The sequence below is a fragment of the Enhydra lutris genome, unplaced genomic scaffold, assembly GCF_002288905.1.
Source record: "Enhydra lutris kenyoni isolate GAN:26980312 unplaced genomic scaffold, ASM228890v2 scaffoldscaffold64, whole genome shotgun sequence".
Classification (NCBI taxonomy): Eukaryota; Metazoa; Chordata; class Mammalia; order Carnivora; family Mustelidae; genus Enhydra; species Enhydra lutris.
Window position 1 is genome coordinate 6,931,862 of NW_019154148.1, and position 17,641 is coordinate 6,949,502.

Genomic DNA, 17,641 nt, shown 5'->3' on the forward strand with positions numbered 1-17,641 from the left:
GCAGAAACCCCCCGTCACCACAACAGCCGAGGCGGCGCCGGCGCCACGGAGAGCCCCGGCGAAGCGGAGAGCGCCGGCGTGATGACGTCACCAGGGCAGCGGGCGCCAGTGACCTCAGCGCGTCGGCCGCTTCTCGCCTCCCCGCAGTTGCCTGCCAGTGTCGCGGCCCCCACGCCGCCCATTCTCTCCGACTTCCCCCGTCCGCACCTCCGCACCAAGGGGCTCCCGTGCCTCCTTTTATTCTTTCCCTAAACCTTCATTAATTCTTTCGGTGAGCCTGTGCGGGCTCCCGCTGTGTGCCCGGCGGGCACTACGCCACCACGTAGGTGTGGGACCAGACTGACGCGGGTTCTGCCCTCAAGGAGTTCACATTCTCGTGGGGGTAGAGTTGCCAGATGTAGCACGTAAAAAGGCAGGATGCCCCCTTTTATTTGCGTTCAGATAACGAATAGGTTTTCAGAATTTCCTATGCAATATTTGGGAACACGTAGTTAAAAAAAAAAAAAAAAACTTATACTACTGAAATGCAAGCTTAACAGAGCACCTGTATTTTATGTGGCGACCCTAAATGGGGGACTCTTTTGTTTGGGAAGTCAAAGAGGATTATGAGAATTTGCTCTTCCTTGCGTACAGTTCCACTGACATATACCTAATCCCAGCCACCCTAACTGCTTCCACTCTGGTCTTTCCATGATCCAAAGACTCTGGTCTTTGCTCTTCTGCAAAGAGCAACCAGAGTGATCCTTCCAAAAATATAAGCCTGATAGGGGCAGCTGGGTGGTTTAGTGGGTTAAGCTCCTGCCTTTAGCTCAGGCCCTGATCCCAGGGTCCTAGGATTGAGCCCCACATCAGGTTCCATGCTCAGCAAGGAGTCTGCTTCTCCCTCCCCTTCTGCCCCTCTCCCCTGCTCACGTTCTCTTCCTCTCTCTCAAAATAAATAAAAAAATTTTTTCCCAATATTTTATTTATTTGACACAGAGAGAGATCACAAGTAGGCAGAGAGGCAGCAGGGAGAGAGGGGGAAGCAGTCTCCCCACCAAGCAGAGAGCCCGATGCGGGACTCGATCCCAGGACCCTGAGATCATGACCTGAGCTGAAGGCAGAGGCTTAACCCACTGAGCCACCCAGGCGCCCCTCAAAATAAATAAAATCCTAAAAAGATAAAAATATAAGCCAGGTAGGCTAACACTCCTACATAAAGCACTCCAGTAACTCCCTATTCCAACTACTAAAAACCCACCTTTTTTTTTTTTTTGAGATTTTGTTTATTTATTTGACAGAGAGAGTGTGCAAGCAGAAGAAGGGGGAGCAGCAGAGGGAGAGGAAGAAGTAGGCTCCCCACGAAGCAGGGCTCCATCTCAAGACCCTGGAATCATGACCTGAGCCTAAGGCAGATGCTTAGATTTTATTTATTTATTTGACAGACAGAGATCACAAGCAGGCAGAGAGAGAGGAGAAAGCAGGCTTCCCGCGGAACAGAGAGCCCAATGTGGGGCTCGATCCCAGGACCATGGGATCATGACCTGAGCTGAAGGCAGAGGCTTTAACCCACTGAGTCACCCAGGCGCCCCAGATGCTTAATGGACGGAGCCCCCTAGGCGCCCTAAAAACCCACAATTTTTTACCATGACCCTCAAGACCCTACTGAGCAGGCCTCTGCCCTACCTCCCGAAATCTCATCTCCCACCACTCTCATCCCCACTTTCAGTGCTCAAATGCTCTCTTTTCTTTCTCTCCCATGAACACACCCAAGTTCATTACCATCAAGGGAACTTTCCAGTTGCATAGTTTCCTCCTGCCCAGACAATATTCCTCCCAGTACTTCCTCATCATTTAAGACAGGATTCTATCCCTTACCTAGACAGGCTTTCTTACATCAATCCATTATGATTTACCACTGCTTGAAATTATTTTGTTTATTTATTTATAATTTGCTCTTTTCACTAGATTATAAACTCAAGAGCCAGAACCTTTTTTTATCTTGTTTGTTGGTTTCATCAGCAGCTAAAACTGCAGAGACACAAAAACAAATATTCATTGGTTGGCCATATTTTAGAATCTGGAATCAGGACTGATCATCTCCACCCTCTAAACACTTACTTCGTAATCCTTGAGCTCCTAATCTCTTTGGGGCAGCAAAGGGAGAGAGAATCCCAAGCAGGCTCCACACACAGCACAGAGCCTGAGGCTGGGCTCGATCCCACTATCCTGAGAGCATGACCTGAGCCAAAATCAAGAGTGCGACACTCAACCAACTGAGCCCCCAAGGGGGATTTTGACTTGTAGTTCCCTGATGATGAGTGATACTGAGCATTTTTTCACCTGTCTGTTCACCATCTGGATGTCTTCCTTGAAAAAAATATCTGTTCATGTCTTCTGCCTGTTGCAGAAATAGGTTTATATTCTGGCCCCAGCATAGATATCACTGAACTATGTGAACATTTACTACTACCTTGATCTCTGTGTATCATAATTTCCTTAGCTGTGCCAATATAATACCTGTCACTAATTGAGAGCCCGGGGCACTGTCTTTATTTTCCCAAGCTTCACAAAACCATATGAAGTAGTTATATCACCTCGTGATACAGATAATACAGATGAAGAAGCAGGCTGCATGAGATTAAAATAACTGACCTGGGTGCCTGGGTGACCCCTGCCTTCGGCTTGGGTCATGGTCGCAGGGTCCTGGGATTGAGCCCCGCATTGGGCTCTCTGCTCAGTGGGGAGCCTGCTTCCCCTTCTCTCTCTGCCTGCCTCTCTGCCTACTTGTGACCTCTTTTTCTGTCAAATAAATAAATAAAATCTTTAAAAAATAATAATAAAATAAAATAACTGACCCAAGGCCATGCTACTAGTAACGAATGAGGTAGAGATAGAAAGCTGGCCCAGGCTATGATGAAGCCCAGCTTCATTCCGAGACAAACCACAGATAGTAGATAATATCTGAGCATACCAAGTATGTAGTGAGAAAACATTTTATAAGGGGTCAGGCACATAACTGTTTTCAATCTTATCCCATAACATCAGAGTTCCACCAATTATTGGCTTGACCAATTACTCTAACCTTCAGATTTCCCCTCTGTAAATAGGTATATTTAATACTCTTAGGATGGGGATGCCTGGGTTGCTCAGAAGGTTAAGCATCTGCCTTTGGCTCAGGTCATGATCCCAGGGTCCTGGTATGGAGTCTCACGTCAGGCTCCCTGCTCAGAAGAGAGTCTGCTTCTCCCTCTCTCTCTGCCTCTCACCCTGCTTGTGCTCTCTCACTCTCTCTCCCTAATAAATAAAATCTTTAAAAAAAATACTCATAGGATGGTTGTGACTATGACATAATATGTAAGTATCAAGCATTGACTTCATGCTGTGTTCCTTTTTTCACTCTTTCCTTTCTTTCTTTTTTTTTTTTTTTAAGGTCTATTTATTTTTCTCAGTAATCTCTACACCCAACATGGGGCTTGAACTCCCAATCCCAAGATCAAGAATTGCAGCTACTGACTGAGCCACCAGGTACCCTGTCATTCATTTCCTTTCCTTTAGAATGAATAACTAAATGCTTGTATTGCTGATGCCTAGTAAGAATATAGAACACATTCATCCAAATTAAAAAAAAAAAAGAATACTTGGGGCACCTGGGTGGCTCAGTCCATGGGACGTCTGCCGTAGCTTGGGTGGTGATCTCGGGGTCCAGGGATTGAGCCACACATTAGGCTCCCTGCTCAGTGGTGAGCCTGCTTCTCCCTCTCCCCGCAACTACCCCCCCCCAACTCATGCTCTCTCTCTCTCTCGCTATCTCTCTAATAAATGAATAAAATCTTTTAAAAAAAGAGAATACTTGCCTAAAGTTAGATAACAATAAATCATAAGGTTAATCAGCTCTACATTCTCTGGTATTTTCCCATACCCCTGGAAATTTCTGAGTTCTTAGGGTGAAACACTGCAATTCTACTTTTTACATATGCTTCAGAGAAAAATGAAAGTAGGGAAGGTATAGAGTATTCACAAATGATGTCAAGTTATCCTTTGCATAGACTAGACCAAAAGCTTTCGTCCTTCTTTTTACCACTTAGAGTTGTGTGGCCTCATGCAATGATTTAATCTCTCTACCCACAAAAAGGATATGATAACACCTAGGGCACAGTGTTCTTATGGGAATGAAATGAGATTACATTACTTTTACGCAAATGAAGCCCTTACCACAATTCCCAACTCATGACTCAGCTGTCTGGTATATTTAGATGCTTCTCGCTTCACCTGACAGAAAACTCAAGCCCAAAAAAGGCCAAAGGAAGGACATTTCTTGCCTTCTAACAAGAAGTCTACCGGTAGGGTGGTTCCAGGACCAATCATTTCAATATGGCACACCAATGCCTTCAATCATCCAGCATCTGTCCAGCTTGCCATTCTGTCATCTTTAGTGTCCATCACTCCCCCTCTTGGTTGCAGCTCTAAAGTAATCACATCATAACTTGCCACCAAGGCATGAAAGATAAGTGCTCATTGTCTGATGTCCTCTTTTAAGGGAGAGAAAAAAACCTTCCCAGAAGTTCCAGAAATAGACATCCTTACATCTCTTACCCAGAACATGGTTAATGCCCTAGTCCCAAAAAGGAAGGAATGGGATTGCCATGAAAGGTCCCGTCTTTCCTAAAGCAGATATCATCCAGAAGAGAGTAGACAGGACTGGGGTTCTCTTAGCAAGTAATAAAGGATGGAGAACGGCTGTTGGGTAGGCCACAAAGGGTATTATGATAGTCTTCAGTGATGGTCACCCAATATTTCTGGTTTTCTTCCTTTCCAGATGGGTAACAGAATTGTATTTCCCGGCCCCCTTAGAGCTGGGTGGGAACATACCATTAGCTCTGGCAAATGCGTAGTGAGTTGAAATGGTATGTGTCATTTTCCTGTTGGCTCCACTTTTCACTGTAATTAACCGCAAATAAGTAGCAAAACATGTACAATAAAGAAACTGAATTATCTGGGGCGCCTGGGTGGCTCAGTGGGTTAAAGCCTCTGCCTTCAGCTCAGGTCATGATCCCAGGGTCATGGAATCAAGCCCCGCATTGGACTCTCTGCTCAGCAGGGAGCCTGCTTCCCCCTCTCTCTCTGCCTACCTCTCTGCCTACTTGTGATCTCTGTCAAATAAATAAAGAAAATCTGTTAAAATTTTAAAAAAATAAACTGAATTATCTGATGCTAATTGATTGATTTAAACAACCAAAAACTACATAAGAACATGCTCAGAAAAATTAAAGATCTACATGAACAAAAAGGTATACAGTATTCAGAAACCAGAAAACTCAATAATGTTAAGATATCAGTTGTTAGCGCCTGGATGGCACAGTTGGTTAAATGTCTGCCTTCCACTCAGGTCATGATTCCAGGGTCCAGGGATCAAGTCCTTCATCGGGCTCCATGCTCATCGGGTAGCCTACTTCTCCCTCTCCCTCTACCCCTCCCCCACCGCACTCATGCTCGCTCGCTCACGCTCTCTCTCTCTCTCAAATAAATAAAATCTTCTAAAAATTAAAAAAAAAAGATATCAGTTTTCCTCACCTTGGTCTACAAATTTAACACAATCCCTATCAGAATCCCAGCATATATTTTCTCTCTCCTTTTTTTTAAAGATTTATTTATTTCAGAGAGAGAGAGAGCAGGGGCAGGGGGAGAGAGAGAGAGAGAGAATCCTCGAACTGACTCCCCACTGAGCACAGAGCCTGACACGTACCTCTGATTCATCGAACCGTTATGTACAATGCTAAGACATGGAAGCAACCTGTCTAACGATAGACAATGGATAAGGAAGGCTCAATCTCAGACCTCTGAGATCATGACCTGAACGAAAATCAAGAGTCAGACACTTAATGGACTGAGCCCCCCAGGCATCCCCAGCAGGTTTTTTTTTTTTTTTAATTAACAAGTTGATGCTTCATACTGAAATGCACTAGAATGTCCAAAAGAACATGGAAACAGAAAAAAAGTTTGAGGACCAACACTACCTGATTTAAAGACTTATTACAGGGGCACCTAGGTGACTCAATCAATCAAGCATCTCTAAGTCTTGATTTCGGCTCAGGTCATGATCTCAGCATTGTGAGATCAAGCCCTGAGTCAGACTCCATGTTGGGCATAAAGCCTCCTTGGGATTCTCACTCTCCCTCTCCCTCTGCCCCTCCCCCACTCATGCACAAGATCTCTCTCTCTATCCCTCTCTCTCTGATAAATAAAATCTTTAAGGGACGCCTGAATGGCTCAGTTGGTGGATCATCTGCCTCTGGCTCAGGTCATGATCGCAGGGTCCTGGGATCGAGCCCCACATCGGGCTCCCCACTCAGCAAGGAGTCTGCTTTTCCCTCTCCCTCTGCCCTTCCCCCCATTCATGCTCTCTCTTTCTCTCTCTTTCTCTCTCTCTCAAATAAATACATAAATAAAATCTTTTTTTAACAAAAGATTCCACATATAAGTGAAATCATATGGTATCTTTCTCTGTCTGACTTACCTCACTTAGCGTAATATCCTCTAGGTCCATCTATGTTATCACAAATTGCATTCTTTTTTAAGGCTGAGTGATATTCACATATGTATGAATATATATGAAGATAGATAGATAGATACCATTTCTTCTTTATCCATTGTCTATCAACGGACACAGGTTGCCTCCATGTCTTGGCATTATACATAACAGCTTGATGAATACAGAGGTACATATATCTTTTCAAAAAAGTGTTTTCATTTTCTTTGGGCACCCAGCAATGGAATTACTGGACTGCACAGTAAGTTCTTTCTTTTTTTTTTTTCTTTTTGAGATTTTATTTATTTATTTGAGAGAGAGAACATGTGTGTACAAACAAGGAGAGGGGCAGAGGGAAAGGAAGAGGGACAAGGAGATTCCTGGCTGAGCAGGAAACCCAGCACAGGCTCAATCCCAGGACCCTGGGACCATGACCTGAGCCAAATTCAGACGCTTAACCAATTGAGCCACCCAGGTACCCCTGGACTGTATGGCAGTCTTATTTTTAATTTTTTGAGGAAACTCCATACTGTTTTCCACAGTGGTGCATCAATTTACATTCCCTCCAACAGTGCACAAGAGTTCCTTTTTCTCCACACCCTCACCAACATTTGTTTTTATTTGTCTTTCTGAATCTAGCCATTCTGACTGCTGTGAGGTGATATGTCATTGTGATTTTGTTTTGTATTTCCTAGATCTTGAATAACGTTGAACATCTTTTCATGAGTCTGTTGCCCATCTGTGTGACTTCTTTGGAAAAATGTCTATTCAGGTTCTCTATTTTTTATTCAGATTGTTTGGGGGGTGGTTTGTTTTGTGGGGTTTTTTTTTTTTTTTTTTGCTGTTGAATTGTATGAGTTCTTCATGTATTTTGGAAATTAACCCCTTATGAGATATATCATTTGTAAATGTTTCCTCCTATTCAGTAGGTTGCCTGTGCATTTTGTTGATGGTTTCCTCTGATGTGCAAAAAACTTTTTAGTTTGAAATGGTCCCAGCAGTTCATTATTGCTTTTGTTTCCTTTACCTTCTGTTCCCTTCCATAAATACGTTTCCAAGGCCAATGCCCAAGAGATTACTGCCTATATTATCCTTTAGAAATTTTATGATTTTAGGTCTTATATTTAGGTCTTTAATCCAGTTTGAGTTTATTTTGTGTATGGTGTAAGAAAATGATCCAGTTTCTTTTTTTGCCTATAGCTGCCAGTTATCCCAATACCATTTATTGAAAAGACTGTCTTTTCCCCATTATATATTCTTGCTTCCTTTGTTGTAGATTAAATGACCATATAAGTGGGGTTTATTTCTGGGCTCTCTATCCTGTTCCATAGATTTATGTGTCTCTCTTTGTGCCATTACCATATCTTGTAAGCTTTTCTGATTTAAAGTCTATTTTGTCTGATACTAGTATAGTCTCCCTGCTCTCTTCTGGTTACTGTTTGTGTGGAATAGCCTTTTCCATTCTTTCACTTGTATGTCTGGATCTAAAGCAAGTCTCCCGTACATAGACAACAAATACTTGGGTCATGGCTTTTACCAATTTTGCCAATCTTTACCTTTTCACTGGAGAGTTTAATCCATTTACATTTAAAGTAATTACTGATAAGGAGGGACTTACTTCTGTCATCTGCTATTAGTTTTCTGTTTGCTTTATAGCTTTTTTTGTCCCTCATGTCTTGCCTTTACTGTCTTCTTGCATTTAGTTAATTTTTTAGTAGTGAAACATTTAAATTCCTTTCTCATTTCCTTTAGTATATATTCTGTGGCTATTTTCTTTTTTTTTAAGATTTTATTTATTCATCTGGCAGACAGATCACAAGTAGGCAGAGAGGCAGGCAAAGAGAGAGGGGGAAGAAGGCTCCCTGCTGAGCAGAGAGCCCGACACGGGGCTCGATCCCAGGACCCTGAGTTCATGACCTGAGCTGAAACAGACTCTTAACCCACTGAGCCACCCAGGCGCCCCCTATGGTTATTTTCTATGTGGTTACTATAGGAATGATATCTACCATCTTACAGTTATATCACACTAATCTGAATTTATACCAGTTTACTTTCAGTAAAACCCAAAATCTCTGCTCCTTTAACAGCTCAGTTGTTACCCTTTTAGTTGTGGGTATCTCAGAATTATATCTCTATATATTATGTGCAATAGTTACTTCTTACTATAAAAAGAAGCTGTGGAAACACTCAATAAATTGCATAAATATCCAGAGAATTATACTGAATGGAAAAAGCGAATCTCAAAAGGTTGCATACTGAGAGATTACATTTATATAACATTCTTGAAATGACAAAATTATAGAAACGGAGAGCACAGATTACTTGCTGTCTAGGGTGAAAGATGGAGTAAAGGAACGGGAGGTAAAGTGTGGGTATAATAAGTCAACGTGAGGGATCCCTGTGGTGATGGAATGTCCCATGTCTTGACTGTATCAATGTCAATAGTCTGGTTGTGATATTGTATTATACGTGGGCAAGATGTTACCATAGGGGAAACGTAATGGGTACACTGAGTCTCTCTGCATTGTTTCTTACAACTGCATGTGAATCTATAATTATCTCAACATAAAAAGTTCAAGTTTAAAAATACTAGAAACTTCTATTATAAAATGTTATCATTTATTAATTCTGAAGCCATTTGTTAATTCTGAATTGTGGTGACATCAGCATGTAGTTATAATAGCACTAAGAAAAACACAACCAGGAACTCCTGGGTGGCTCAGTTGGTTAAGAGTCTGCCTTCAACTCAGGTCATGATCCCAGGGTCCTGGGATGGAGGCCCACATGGGGCTCCCTGCTCGGCGGGAAGCCTGCTTCTCCCTCTCCCACTCCCTCTGCTTGTATTCCCTCTCTCACTGTCTCTCTATGTCAAATAAATAAAATCTTTTTTAAAAAGAAAAGAAAAGAAAAACACAACCAAGGGTGCCTGGGTGGCTGAGTCAGTTAAGTGTCTGCCTTAGCTCAGGTCGTGATCTCAGGGTCCTGAGATGGGGTCAGGCTCTCTACATAGCAGAGTCTGCTTCTCCCTCTCACTCTCCCTCTCTGAAATAAATAAATAAAAATCTTAAGAAAAAAAAAAAAAAAAAGAACAACACAACCAGCAATTCACAGAAGAAATCAAATGACCAAGAAGAAACCCTCAGCATCTGAGGAGATAAAAATGAAAAGGATAGGAAGGAAAGGAAATAAATGGAAAATAAAAGGAAATACAACTTTTCATACACTTTTTAATCTTTGCAAAAGATAAACTCTTTTAAAGAGTCTGTTAAAAGTTTAAATCTTTTGAAGATTTGCAAAAGACTTAATCTTTTGCAAAGATTAAAAAGGTGGAGAATATTTGACCAAAATGTGGAAATTAAGCACTATAGTACACTGCTGGTGAAACTATAATTGGTACAAATTGTGAAAGGGGAATTTTGTGTTCTCTTATCAAAGAGTCCTACATGTCCTACAGTAATGCGTTTTTAGAAAATGAACACAAATTGTTATTGCAGTAATATACTTAAGAACAAATAATGAGGTGTGGGGTGCCTAGGTGGCACAGTTAAGACACTGACTCTTAGTTTCAGCTCAGGTTGTGACGTCAGGGTAGTGAGATGGAGCTCCACATTGTGCTCTGTGCTCAGCAGGGAGTCTGCTTAACCTTCTCTTCTTCCTCAGCCCCTCACCTGCCTGTGCATACCCACGTACACGTCTTCTCTCTCTCTCTCTCTCTCTCTCTCTCTCTCTCTCTCCCCAAAATAAACAGACGGATCACTGAAAAAAATAATTGGGGGAAAGAAATCTTAACCATTTTCATCTCAGGAATGGTTAAAAATAAGGTGCTCTATGAACCAAGATGATGTTTTATTGTTACTGTTAGGAAAAATGAGGTAAAGACTTCCAATGAGGGGGGATGTCAACACATTCTCATTAAACGTCACTCCCTAAGACCAAACGAAACAACAAAGAGAACCCATATTATAAAGAAAACCTCCAAGTTTTCTGAAGCCTTTAGGTGGCACAGTCAGAAACTGCTAAGTTCCAAGAGCTGCCAAATACACTGGAATTTGGATAAAATCCTGGAAGGGCAGACACAGACCCTCTGTTGATCTCACACTGAGCACAGAGCCCTCCAAAACAGGCGACTGTCCCCAAGACCCCCACCAATACTCCTTTACCTGCGGGCCAGTAGGGCACCAAACCCGGCCTGGAGAGGAGCCACCACCGCCCAGCTCCTGCAGCAAAGCCCACGTGGATGATGTCTGGTGCTGATGCTGTGCGGGGATGCCTGGGACGATACAGACCAGATCTAGGAGTGGATGGGTTTTGGAGAGCAAAAAAGGTAAAGGGAGTCTCCTTGGCTTTTTTTTTTCCTCCCGCCAAAGTAAGTTGGCGCACCATTTGTGTCACTTTTTCAAAGTTCAGAGGGTTTTTTGTTTTGTTTTTTCTTTCTTTTTTTTTTTTTTTTTTTTTTTTTTAAGATTGATTTGTTTATCCTAGAGAGAGAAAGCTCGCGCGAACTTGGCGCCGGGCGGCGGGGGTAGGGCAGAATGAGATAGAAAGGGAATCTCAAGCGGACTCCGCCTTGAACCCCTGTGGGACGAGTGCTCAATCCTATGACCCTGAGATCATGACCTCAGCGGAAATCGGGAGGGGGATGCTTAATTGAGGAAGCCATGTAGGCGCCCCTGCATTTTGCTTTTTCAAACTCAGGACCTGGGAGGTCAAAACCTGAGCTGAAATCAAGAGCCTGACGCTTAACTCACTGAGCCACTCAGACCCCCTCAAAGCTCAGTTTTTTAAAATGGAAGCAAGCCCCAAGTGTAAATGCAGACACGTGGGGGAAAGTCTGGGATCCTCGGTTTTAAGTCTGTATTTGCCCATAATTCACTCTGCCACCACAAACATACTTCATAACATACGACACAAACATACTTCCAGCATCCGTAAAAAGCTAATAATCACTACCATTCGCCGGCCACCACGACAATCAACGGAAAGCTTTCAATTCTGGGGCCCTAACTCTTTTGCGAGCGGAATCCGCCCGCTAATCAGGTACTGTTTCGCTGGAGCCGAGGGCATCTCGGGACTTGTAGTCCAGACAGTGGAACTCGTCATCCCGGCAGGCCCAGCGGCTGCGTCAAGGTCACGTGCTGCCGCCGCCTTCGGCTGTGGTGACAAATGCAGGGCGGCTGCAGAGCTGGTCCGGGAGGGGTGTTTTGCGGCCCGCGGAGGCGCGCTTTTCTTCCACTTCGGGGAGACCGAAAAGAAGTGCTTTATTGAGGAGATTCCGGACGAGACCATGGTTATAGGTGCGGGTGGAAGGGGAGAGTTTGGAACAAGACCTTGGTCTTGGGGCGGGGGGCGCGGGAGCCGCGGGTCTCGTCGCGTCCTGGCGGGGCCCGACTCCACACCACCTCGCGCTCCTCTGACCTGGGTTCGCCCCACTTCCTCCAGGAAACTACCGGACGCAGCTGTATGACAAGCAGCGGGAGGAGTACCAGCCGGCCACCCCCGGCCTTGGCATGTTCGTGGAGGTGAAGGACCCAGAGGACAAGGTGAGCCGGCCCCTGAGCCCCGCCGAGCCCTCCGCTCTGCCCTTCCCCGCCAGACCCGGCAGGTGCTGGTTCTTCCCCTTCCTGCTCGCCGCAGCCGCTCCACTGCTGAGCATAGCTGGGTGCTGGGGAGAAAATCCCGGGCTTGCGCTCGAGGCCACAGTTGGGCTGCTGCGGGGCTGGCTAGCGGCTCCTCAGCTTCTTCCCGACTGCTGCCCGACTCGGCAGAGCCCCTTCCCCGCCCCGAGCCGCTGCGGTTTTCCTGGCCTGCGAGATGGAAAATCACCTGGCTGGTAGGCGTGGTTGGTGGATTAATTGTGGTGCTGGCCGTCAAAGAATTCCGGTCACTGTGATGCTGTGACACCTAGACTTGAGGATTTCCCAGAACGGGGTGCTTCCCAAACCGAGTGAGCAGCTTTTAATTTCGACAAGTAAGGATATTAAAGCCAAAGAAAAACAAAAATCCTTAGTTGTCACCTTTCATTTCAAAGAAGAACCAGACCAAAAGAGCGGAAATGGCAGGAGCTCCGCGAATAAAGAGCCCTTCCCAAGAGCAGTCACATGTCAGCTCCGTCTCAGACCCTTCACCCCTGCCCGAGAAAGTTCTCAGACAGGCTTTTGGCAACTGCTGCAGAGCAGCTCTCTGGACCTTGTCGTGTTGTGAGGTGCTTAGGACCCTGTTTGCCAACTTTTAGGCACTCAGAGCGTGAAGCCCTGTTTCCTTCCAGCCTCATCCCCCCGTAACACTTGCTGAAGCCCCTTTTCCCTAGGTCATGCTGGGTGGGCAGTATGGCTCTGAAGGCAGCTTCATTTGCACCTCCCATACCCCCGGCAAATACCAGATCTATCCTGTGGTCTCTCTTAGAGTCCGGATTATGATAGCAATATGTGCCATTCCTTCTGGCCAGAACACACTTCCCCCAGCTGCTTCCTCATCACAAATGCAATTCTAAAAAGCACCCTTCTCTGACCATCTAGACTAGGCCAGCACTATATCATGTCATTTTTGGCGCATATCCTTCTCAGAAGCACGCACTACCTTTACCTGTTGTTTGAGCCCTGCCTCATTTGGTATCAGATATGTGCGAGAATGCGCCTTTCTGGATCATTTTGCTTTTTCTATGAAAGAGAGCAGAGCAACCCCCCCCCCCGACTCACACACACATCCCTTCAGATAAGGGTAATGGGCCCTAAGATCACATACTTTGGTGTGAGGTTACTCTCAGTGGTTCTCCCCACCCCCAGCCTTCAGTTTAGTCCACTCATACTTTCCAGAAGCTAGTCAGGACCACACCCACAAATGAGCAAATACCCAAGGCTTGCAGTGTTCCTCAAGCGTATCCTAGGGGAGGATGTGTCTGTCTCAGGGGCCAAGTGCTTGGGTTGTTGCCCTAACCCCCTCCTTATGGGGAGTCTCCCTTTATTGACGTCCTTAGCCTTGAGGAGTTGGACTTCATTTTGTTGAGGGTGCCAGCCAGTGAATTTCCTTATCACAGAAAATGTCAGATTCACATGTGAGATGACTTTCCCAACAGGGCAACCAACAGAGTTCAGATGAGGCAGAAGCACTGGGTACCTAGATGCCTGGTTATCTACACCTGTGTGCACCTGTGACGGTTGAGTTAACGAGATGCTGACTCTAATGAAAACAGTTACTTGAAATCCTATTTTAAAAAAAGAAAGAAAGCATCTCCTGAAAAAAAGTCAACCTGGGACATCATAAAGAGAAACACAGGTTGGTTGAAGAGTAGTATGAAAACAGAGGTGCCTGTCCAACTGCCTGGAAAAAACCAGCAGAAGAGCACATGTGGGGACCAGAGCCCCACAAAGAGGCACAGGATTAGCACAAGCACTCAGGTTACCCATAAGATGGGCCCAAATTGAACTTTTCTTGAAAGGGCTCCACAAGTTGCTAAGGCTTTTGGAGAACAAGCTTTCTTCACCCCATCCATTTTGGGATCAGTCCCCACCAAATGCATGCAGAGCCTTAATGTTAATATCTGGTTAGAAACAAAACACCAGAATGAATTGCAGAGTGGGAGGCAATAAATATTCAGGTCAGAAAGTTGGCAGTTTATAGACACTCTTAATTCTCTCCATCTTGGGACAGTTCATCGAGGTTAGCCATAGGGGGTGGGGGCACCCTCCCCTTCCTCCTCAGCAGCCCAGAGCCCCAGAGAATCCTGCAGCTCCCCAGCCAAGCATCTGGCAGGAAACCCATCCTCTCCCAAGTGCCAGCTGAGAAACCAGTTCAAAGAGGTCCTCCGTCACCCCCACCCCCACCCCAACCCCCGTGGGGTTGTGGGAATCCGAAGCCAGGAAGTACACCAGGCCAGGCCACTTGCCATCAGTTAAGAGAAAGGGAATGAGTTCGGGCTAGGTTTCTGGGGCCCGCCTACACCAACTTCTTGGCTTTAAAGAAACTCTTGAGGTGCCGCATCTGCCAGACACCGGCGGCAACCAGGATGAGGGTCTGCATAATGGACCACCACAGCACCTGTTGGTTGGTGCTCTCGCTTGTCTGCCGGAAGCGCTCCTCTCGCCACTGTGGGAGGAGAGAAGGGAAAAGATGCCTGTCTAGAGCGCCCTCTGGGGGCAGAGCTGGAAGAGCCACTTCCCAGGAGGTCACACATCGTACCCTATCCCAGCTGGGCCAACCCAGCCCCTCACCCTCTGGTACTCCTGCTCCTTCTGGATCAACTCCACCTGTTCCACAAGCTGCTGTAGGCGCAGATGCAGCTGGGTCAGCTTGTCCTTGGCCGCAAATTCTGCATAATCATTGGTGTGTTCGCCCAACTGCATGTCCAAGTGAATGGCCTAGAATGGGGAACCCAGGAGGGGGTAGTCAGGGAGCTCAGCTCCATGAACCTGCCGGAAATCTAGCTTCTACATCCCCAGCTGGGCCTTACACTGGGAGTTCCATTCCTTACACACAGACTCGGTGACTGGCCCTGCTCTGTGGGTCCAGACACCAGACCAGGACCTGGCTTGTGTGGAGTTCTATATTCAGAACACAAACGATGGGACAACATGTGCAGAGAAATAGAGCTGTGACTCTGAACCAGGCAGTTTACTAGAAGTTTTGAATTGGGAGGTGACATTGGAGAGCCCAGAAGCGCTCAGATGCAGAATAGCTCTAAACCTCCTGTTACGAAGCCTGGTCTTTATCCTATGGCCTGGAGCCAAGGGAGCATTTTAAGTCTGAGTGACTCCCTCCTCAGGTCCCCTTTCATCCTCAGGACCGGTTCTTGGGATGCGTACTTGAGGTAAAGTCCCAGCCCTACTCAATAGGTACCACCCACCACAGCCTTCTCACTCTATAGAGGCTGAGAAAGGGAACACCTGGGGACGGTGGACCTCCCGCCTGCCACACTCACCAGCTTGCCATCATAGAAGAGGGCGAACCGGATGGACTCGAGGTGGAGGCAGATCTGGTGCTCTCCTGGAGACTGAGAGGTGAAGGTGAAGCTTCCCTGAGGGCCGTACTGCCGGGCCAGGAGGTTCTAGAGGAAGCAGCCTTCAGTGAGCACAAGTTAGCCGTGTACCTGCTTCCAGGAGATTTCAGGAGAATCCCAGGTGCAGACCCCCGCAGGCCAGAGGGGTGGGTGTAAGGGAAATGGGATCGGTTTGGCTGGAAATTCCCATATTCCAACGTTAATACAGAATACAGGATTGCAAAGACCATGGCCCTCCTTGAGCTAGCCTGCCTGTCAGGAAACACCTTCTGTGAGAAATGAGGAACCAGAGAAGGCCACACATTGATGCTGGGACCTTGGGGGTGCTGCAAGGAGTAAAGGCCTGCCTCACCTTGTTCTCAGGGTCCTTCACAAACACGAACAAATTGATCCACTGTGGGGAGGGCTGGTACTTTTCCATAGCAGGGTCGTATAGCTCAGTCTTGTAGTTACCTAATGGAGAGGCAAGAGAGGTGCATTCCCAACCATCCCCCTGACCCAGACCTGGTGGTCCGGGGTGGGGGGGGGGGACAGGAAGATCTCGAGTCTGAGGAGCCTGACCACGGCCCTCTGCCGCTCCTCCCTTCTCCAGCACCCCTTCTCTGCCCTCGTTAGAGTCTGCATCAGACTCGGTGCCCCCCGGCCCCGCACAGGCAAGAGAGAGGATGCCTTGGCCAGACTACTGTCCACCCATTACCCCCGAGCCTACCCCCGCCCCCGGCAGGGGAGGGGAGGTGGGGTCTGAGCTGGTGCCACGGAGCCCTATTCCCCTCCCCTCTCGACACTGGGTGCAGGGAGGGCAAGGCCGGAAAGGCCGGCGCGCGCACCTATGACCACGGTACCATCGGGGATCTCCTGGATGAAGCACTTCTCTTCCAGCTCGCGGACCTCGAGGTAGAAGGCACCCCCATGGCCCATAAGCGCCAGCAGCTGCCCTAGCAGCAGCGGCAGGCCATACCGGTTGCTCGCGCTCTGCTCCATCCCTGCCCGGGGCCAACCCCGGGCCCAGCTCCTCGAGCCCCGCAGGCCCCCGCCACCTTCGCAGGCGAGTCCACGGGTCTCCGCGCGGAGCCTGCGGAGACTGCGAACGCGCTCGCGGACTACAACTCCCGGGAGCCGCCGCGCGGCCCCGCCCCCGGCGCGTTCCCGCCGACCCACGCAGCGAAGGGGTCCCGCGAGCCCCCACCCAACCCAGGCCCCGCTTCGCTTGCTCCGCGCAGAAACTCGGGGAGGCATAGGTGCTGTTAGCCCTTCTTCCTGTTTGAGGTAACAGCCTCAGAGAGTGGAGGGGGCTTGCCCTCTGCAACTTACAGGGCAGCCACCCCAGATGTGTGCGGAAAGAATGGGGATAATGGGAAGTTTATTACTTGGACTTGAACCTCGAAGAGCTTAGGATTGATTGGGGAAAGGAGGTGACATGGCGAGACGGAATGAGAAGCCCAAGTCTGAAGCAGTAATTCAAGAAGGGGAGGAGGAGATGTCGCGGTTTTCATGGAAGGGATTAGATTTGACTCAAGCCTTGAAAGATGGTTAAAATCTCCCTGAGCAGCGGGGAACAAGAGCAATTTCGGCAGGGGAACGTAGCATTGCCTAGCAGCCAGACCAGTTAAGGGACTGGGGGAAGAAAAGTTATAGGAACGTGGAGGGAGGAGGCAACTGGGCTGAATCTGAGGGCGCAGGAGGTGTCAAGCCTGCTTGAACAGGGGAGCCCTTCATCCAGCGTACTTTTCTCTGCATTGGTGAGCCTGGAGGGAAGAGAAGATGGCAAGCAAGCCACTGGAAAAGGCTAGGGGTATACAACTGAAAGGGGTGGTAGGATGAAGCCAACATGACAAAATGGGGACCCAGAAAAAGCAAATCTCGAGAAATCAAAAGTTCACAGTGCCCTGGGTAGAACAGTGTGGACCCAAATGTGTCAACAGAAAGCTGTAGCCCAACCCAGGTAATGGGATGAAGTCTTCCACCACCTAGTGCCTGGTAGTAAGAGGTGCTCGTCAGTTTATTCAGCAAATATGATGATGATGATGATGATGATGATGTGTGTGTGTGTGTGTGTGTGTGTGTGTAAAATCAATACAGGGTGTTAAGATTGACAATATGGGGGTGCTGGGTGTCTCAGTTAAGCGTCTGCCTTCAGCTCA

At 47.2% G+C, this 17,641-nt stretch overlaps 2 protein-coding genes across 2 annotated transcripts; one reads left to right on the plus strand and one right to left on the minus strand.

Annotated features, from left to right (window-relative positions):
• The first annotated feature begins 10,375 nt into the window (after positions 1-10,375).
• Positions 10,376-13,169, plus strand: LOC111158876. Its single transcript, XM_022521173.1, has 3 exons — positions 10,376-10,380; positions 11,546-11,802; positions 11,948-13,169. Exons 1-3 carry the CDS (start codon positions 10,376-10,378, stop codon positions 12,340-12,342), a joined length of 657 nt encoding a protein of 218 aa, XP_022376881.1. The 3' UTR covers positions 12,343-13,169.
• A 105-nt stretch (positions 13,170-13,274) lies between these two features.
• On the minus strand, positions 13,275-17,641 carry LOC111158921 (transmembrane emp24 domain-containing protein 9-like). The gene is made up of 5 exons (XM_022521252.1): positions 16,328-17,641; positions 15,853-15,953; positions 15,423-15,548; positions 14,716-14,862; positions 13,275-14,590 (listed from the first exon to the last, which is right to left on the minus strand). Exons 1-5 carry the CDS (start codon positions 16,734-16,736, stop codon positions 14,441-14,443), a joined length of 933 nt encoding a protein of 310 aa, XP_022376960.1. The 5' UTR covers positions 16,737-17,641; the 3' UTR covers positions 13,275-14,440.

Bases quoted from the DNA above. Each gene is read 5' to 3' on its own strand.
- LOC111158921 (XM_022521252.1), bottom strand. From the start codon at position 16,736: ATGCCTCCCCGAGTTTCTGCGCGGAGCAAGCGAAGCGGGGCCTGGGTT. The intron at 15,549-15,852 runs GTGAGGCAGGCC...TGCTTCCTCTAG, and splicing joins TGAAGGACCCTGAGAACAAG to AACCTCCTGGCCCGGCAGTA. The intron at 14,591-14,715 runs GTGAGGGGCTGG...CTCCTCCCACAG, and splicing joins AGGAGCAGGAGTACCAGAGG to TGGCGAGAGGAGCGCTTCCG.
- LOC111158876 (XM_022521173.1), top strand. The intron at 11,803-11,947 runs GTGCGGGTGGAA...CACTTCCTCCAG, and splicing joins GGACGAGACCATGGTTATAG to GAAACTACCGGACGCAGCTG.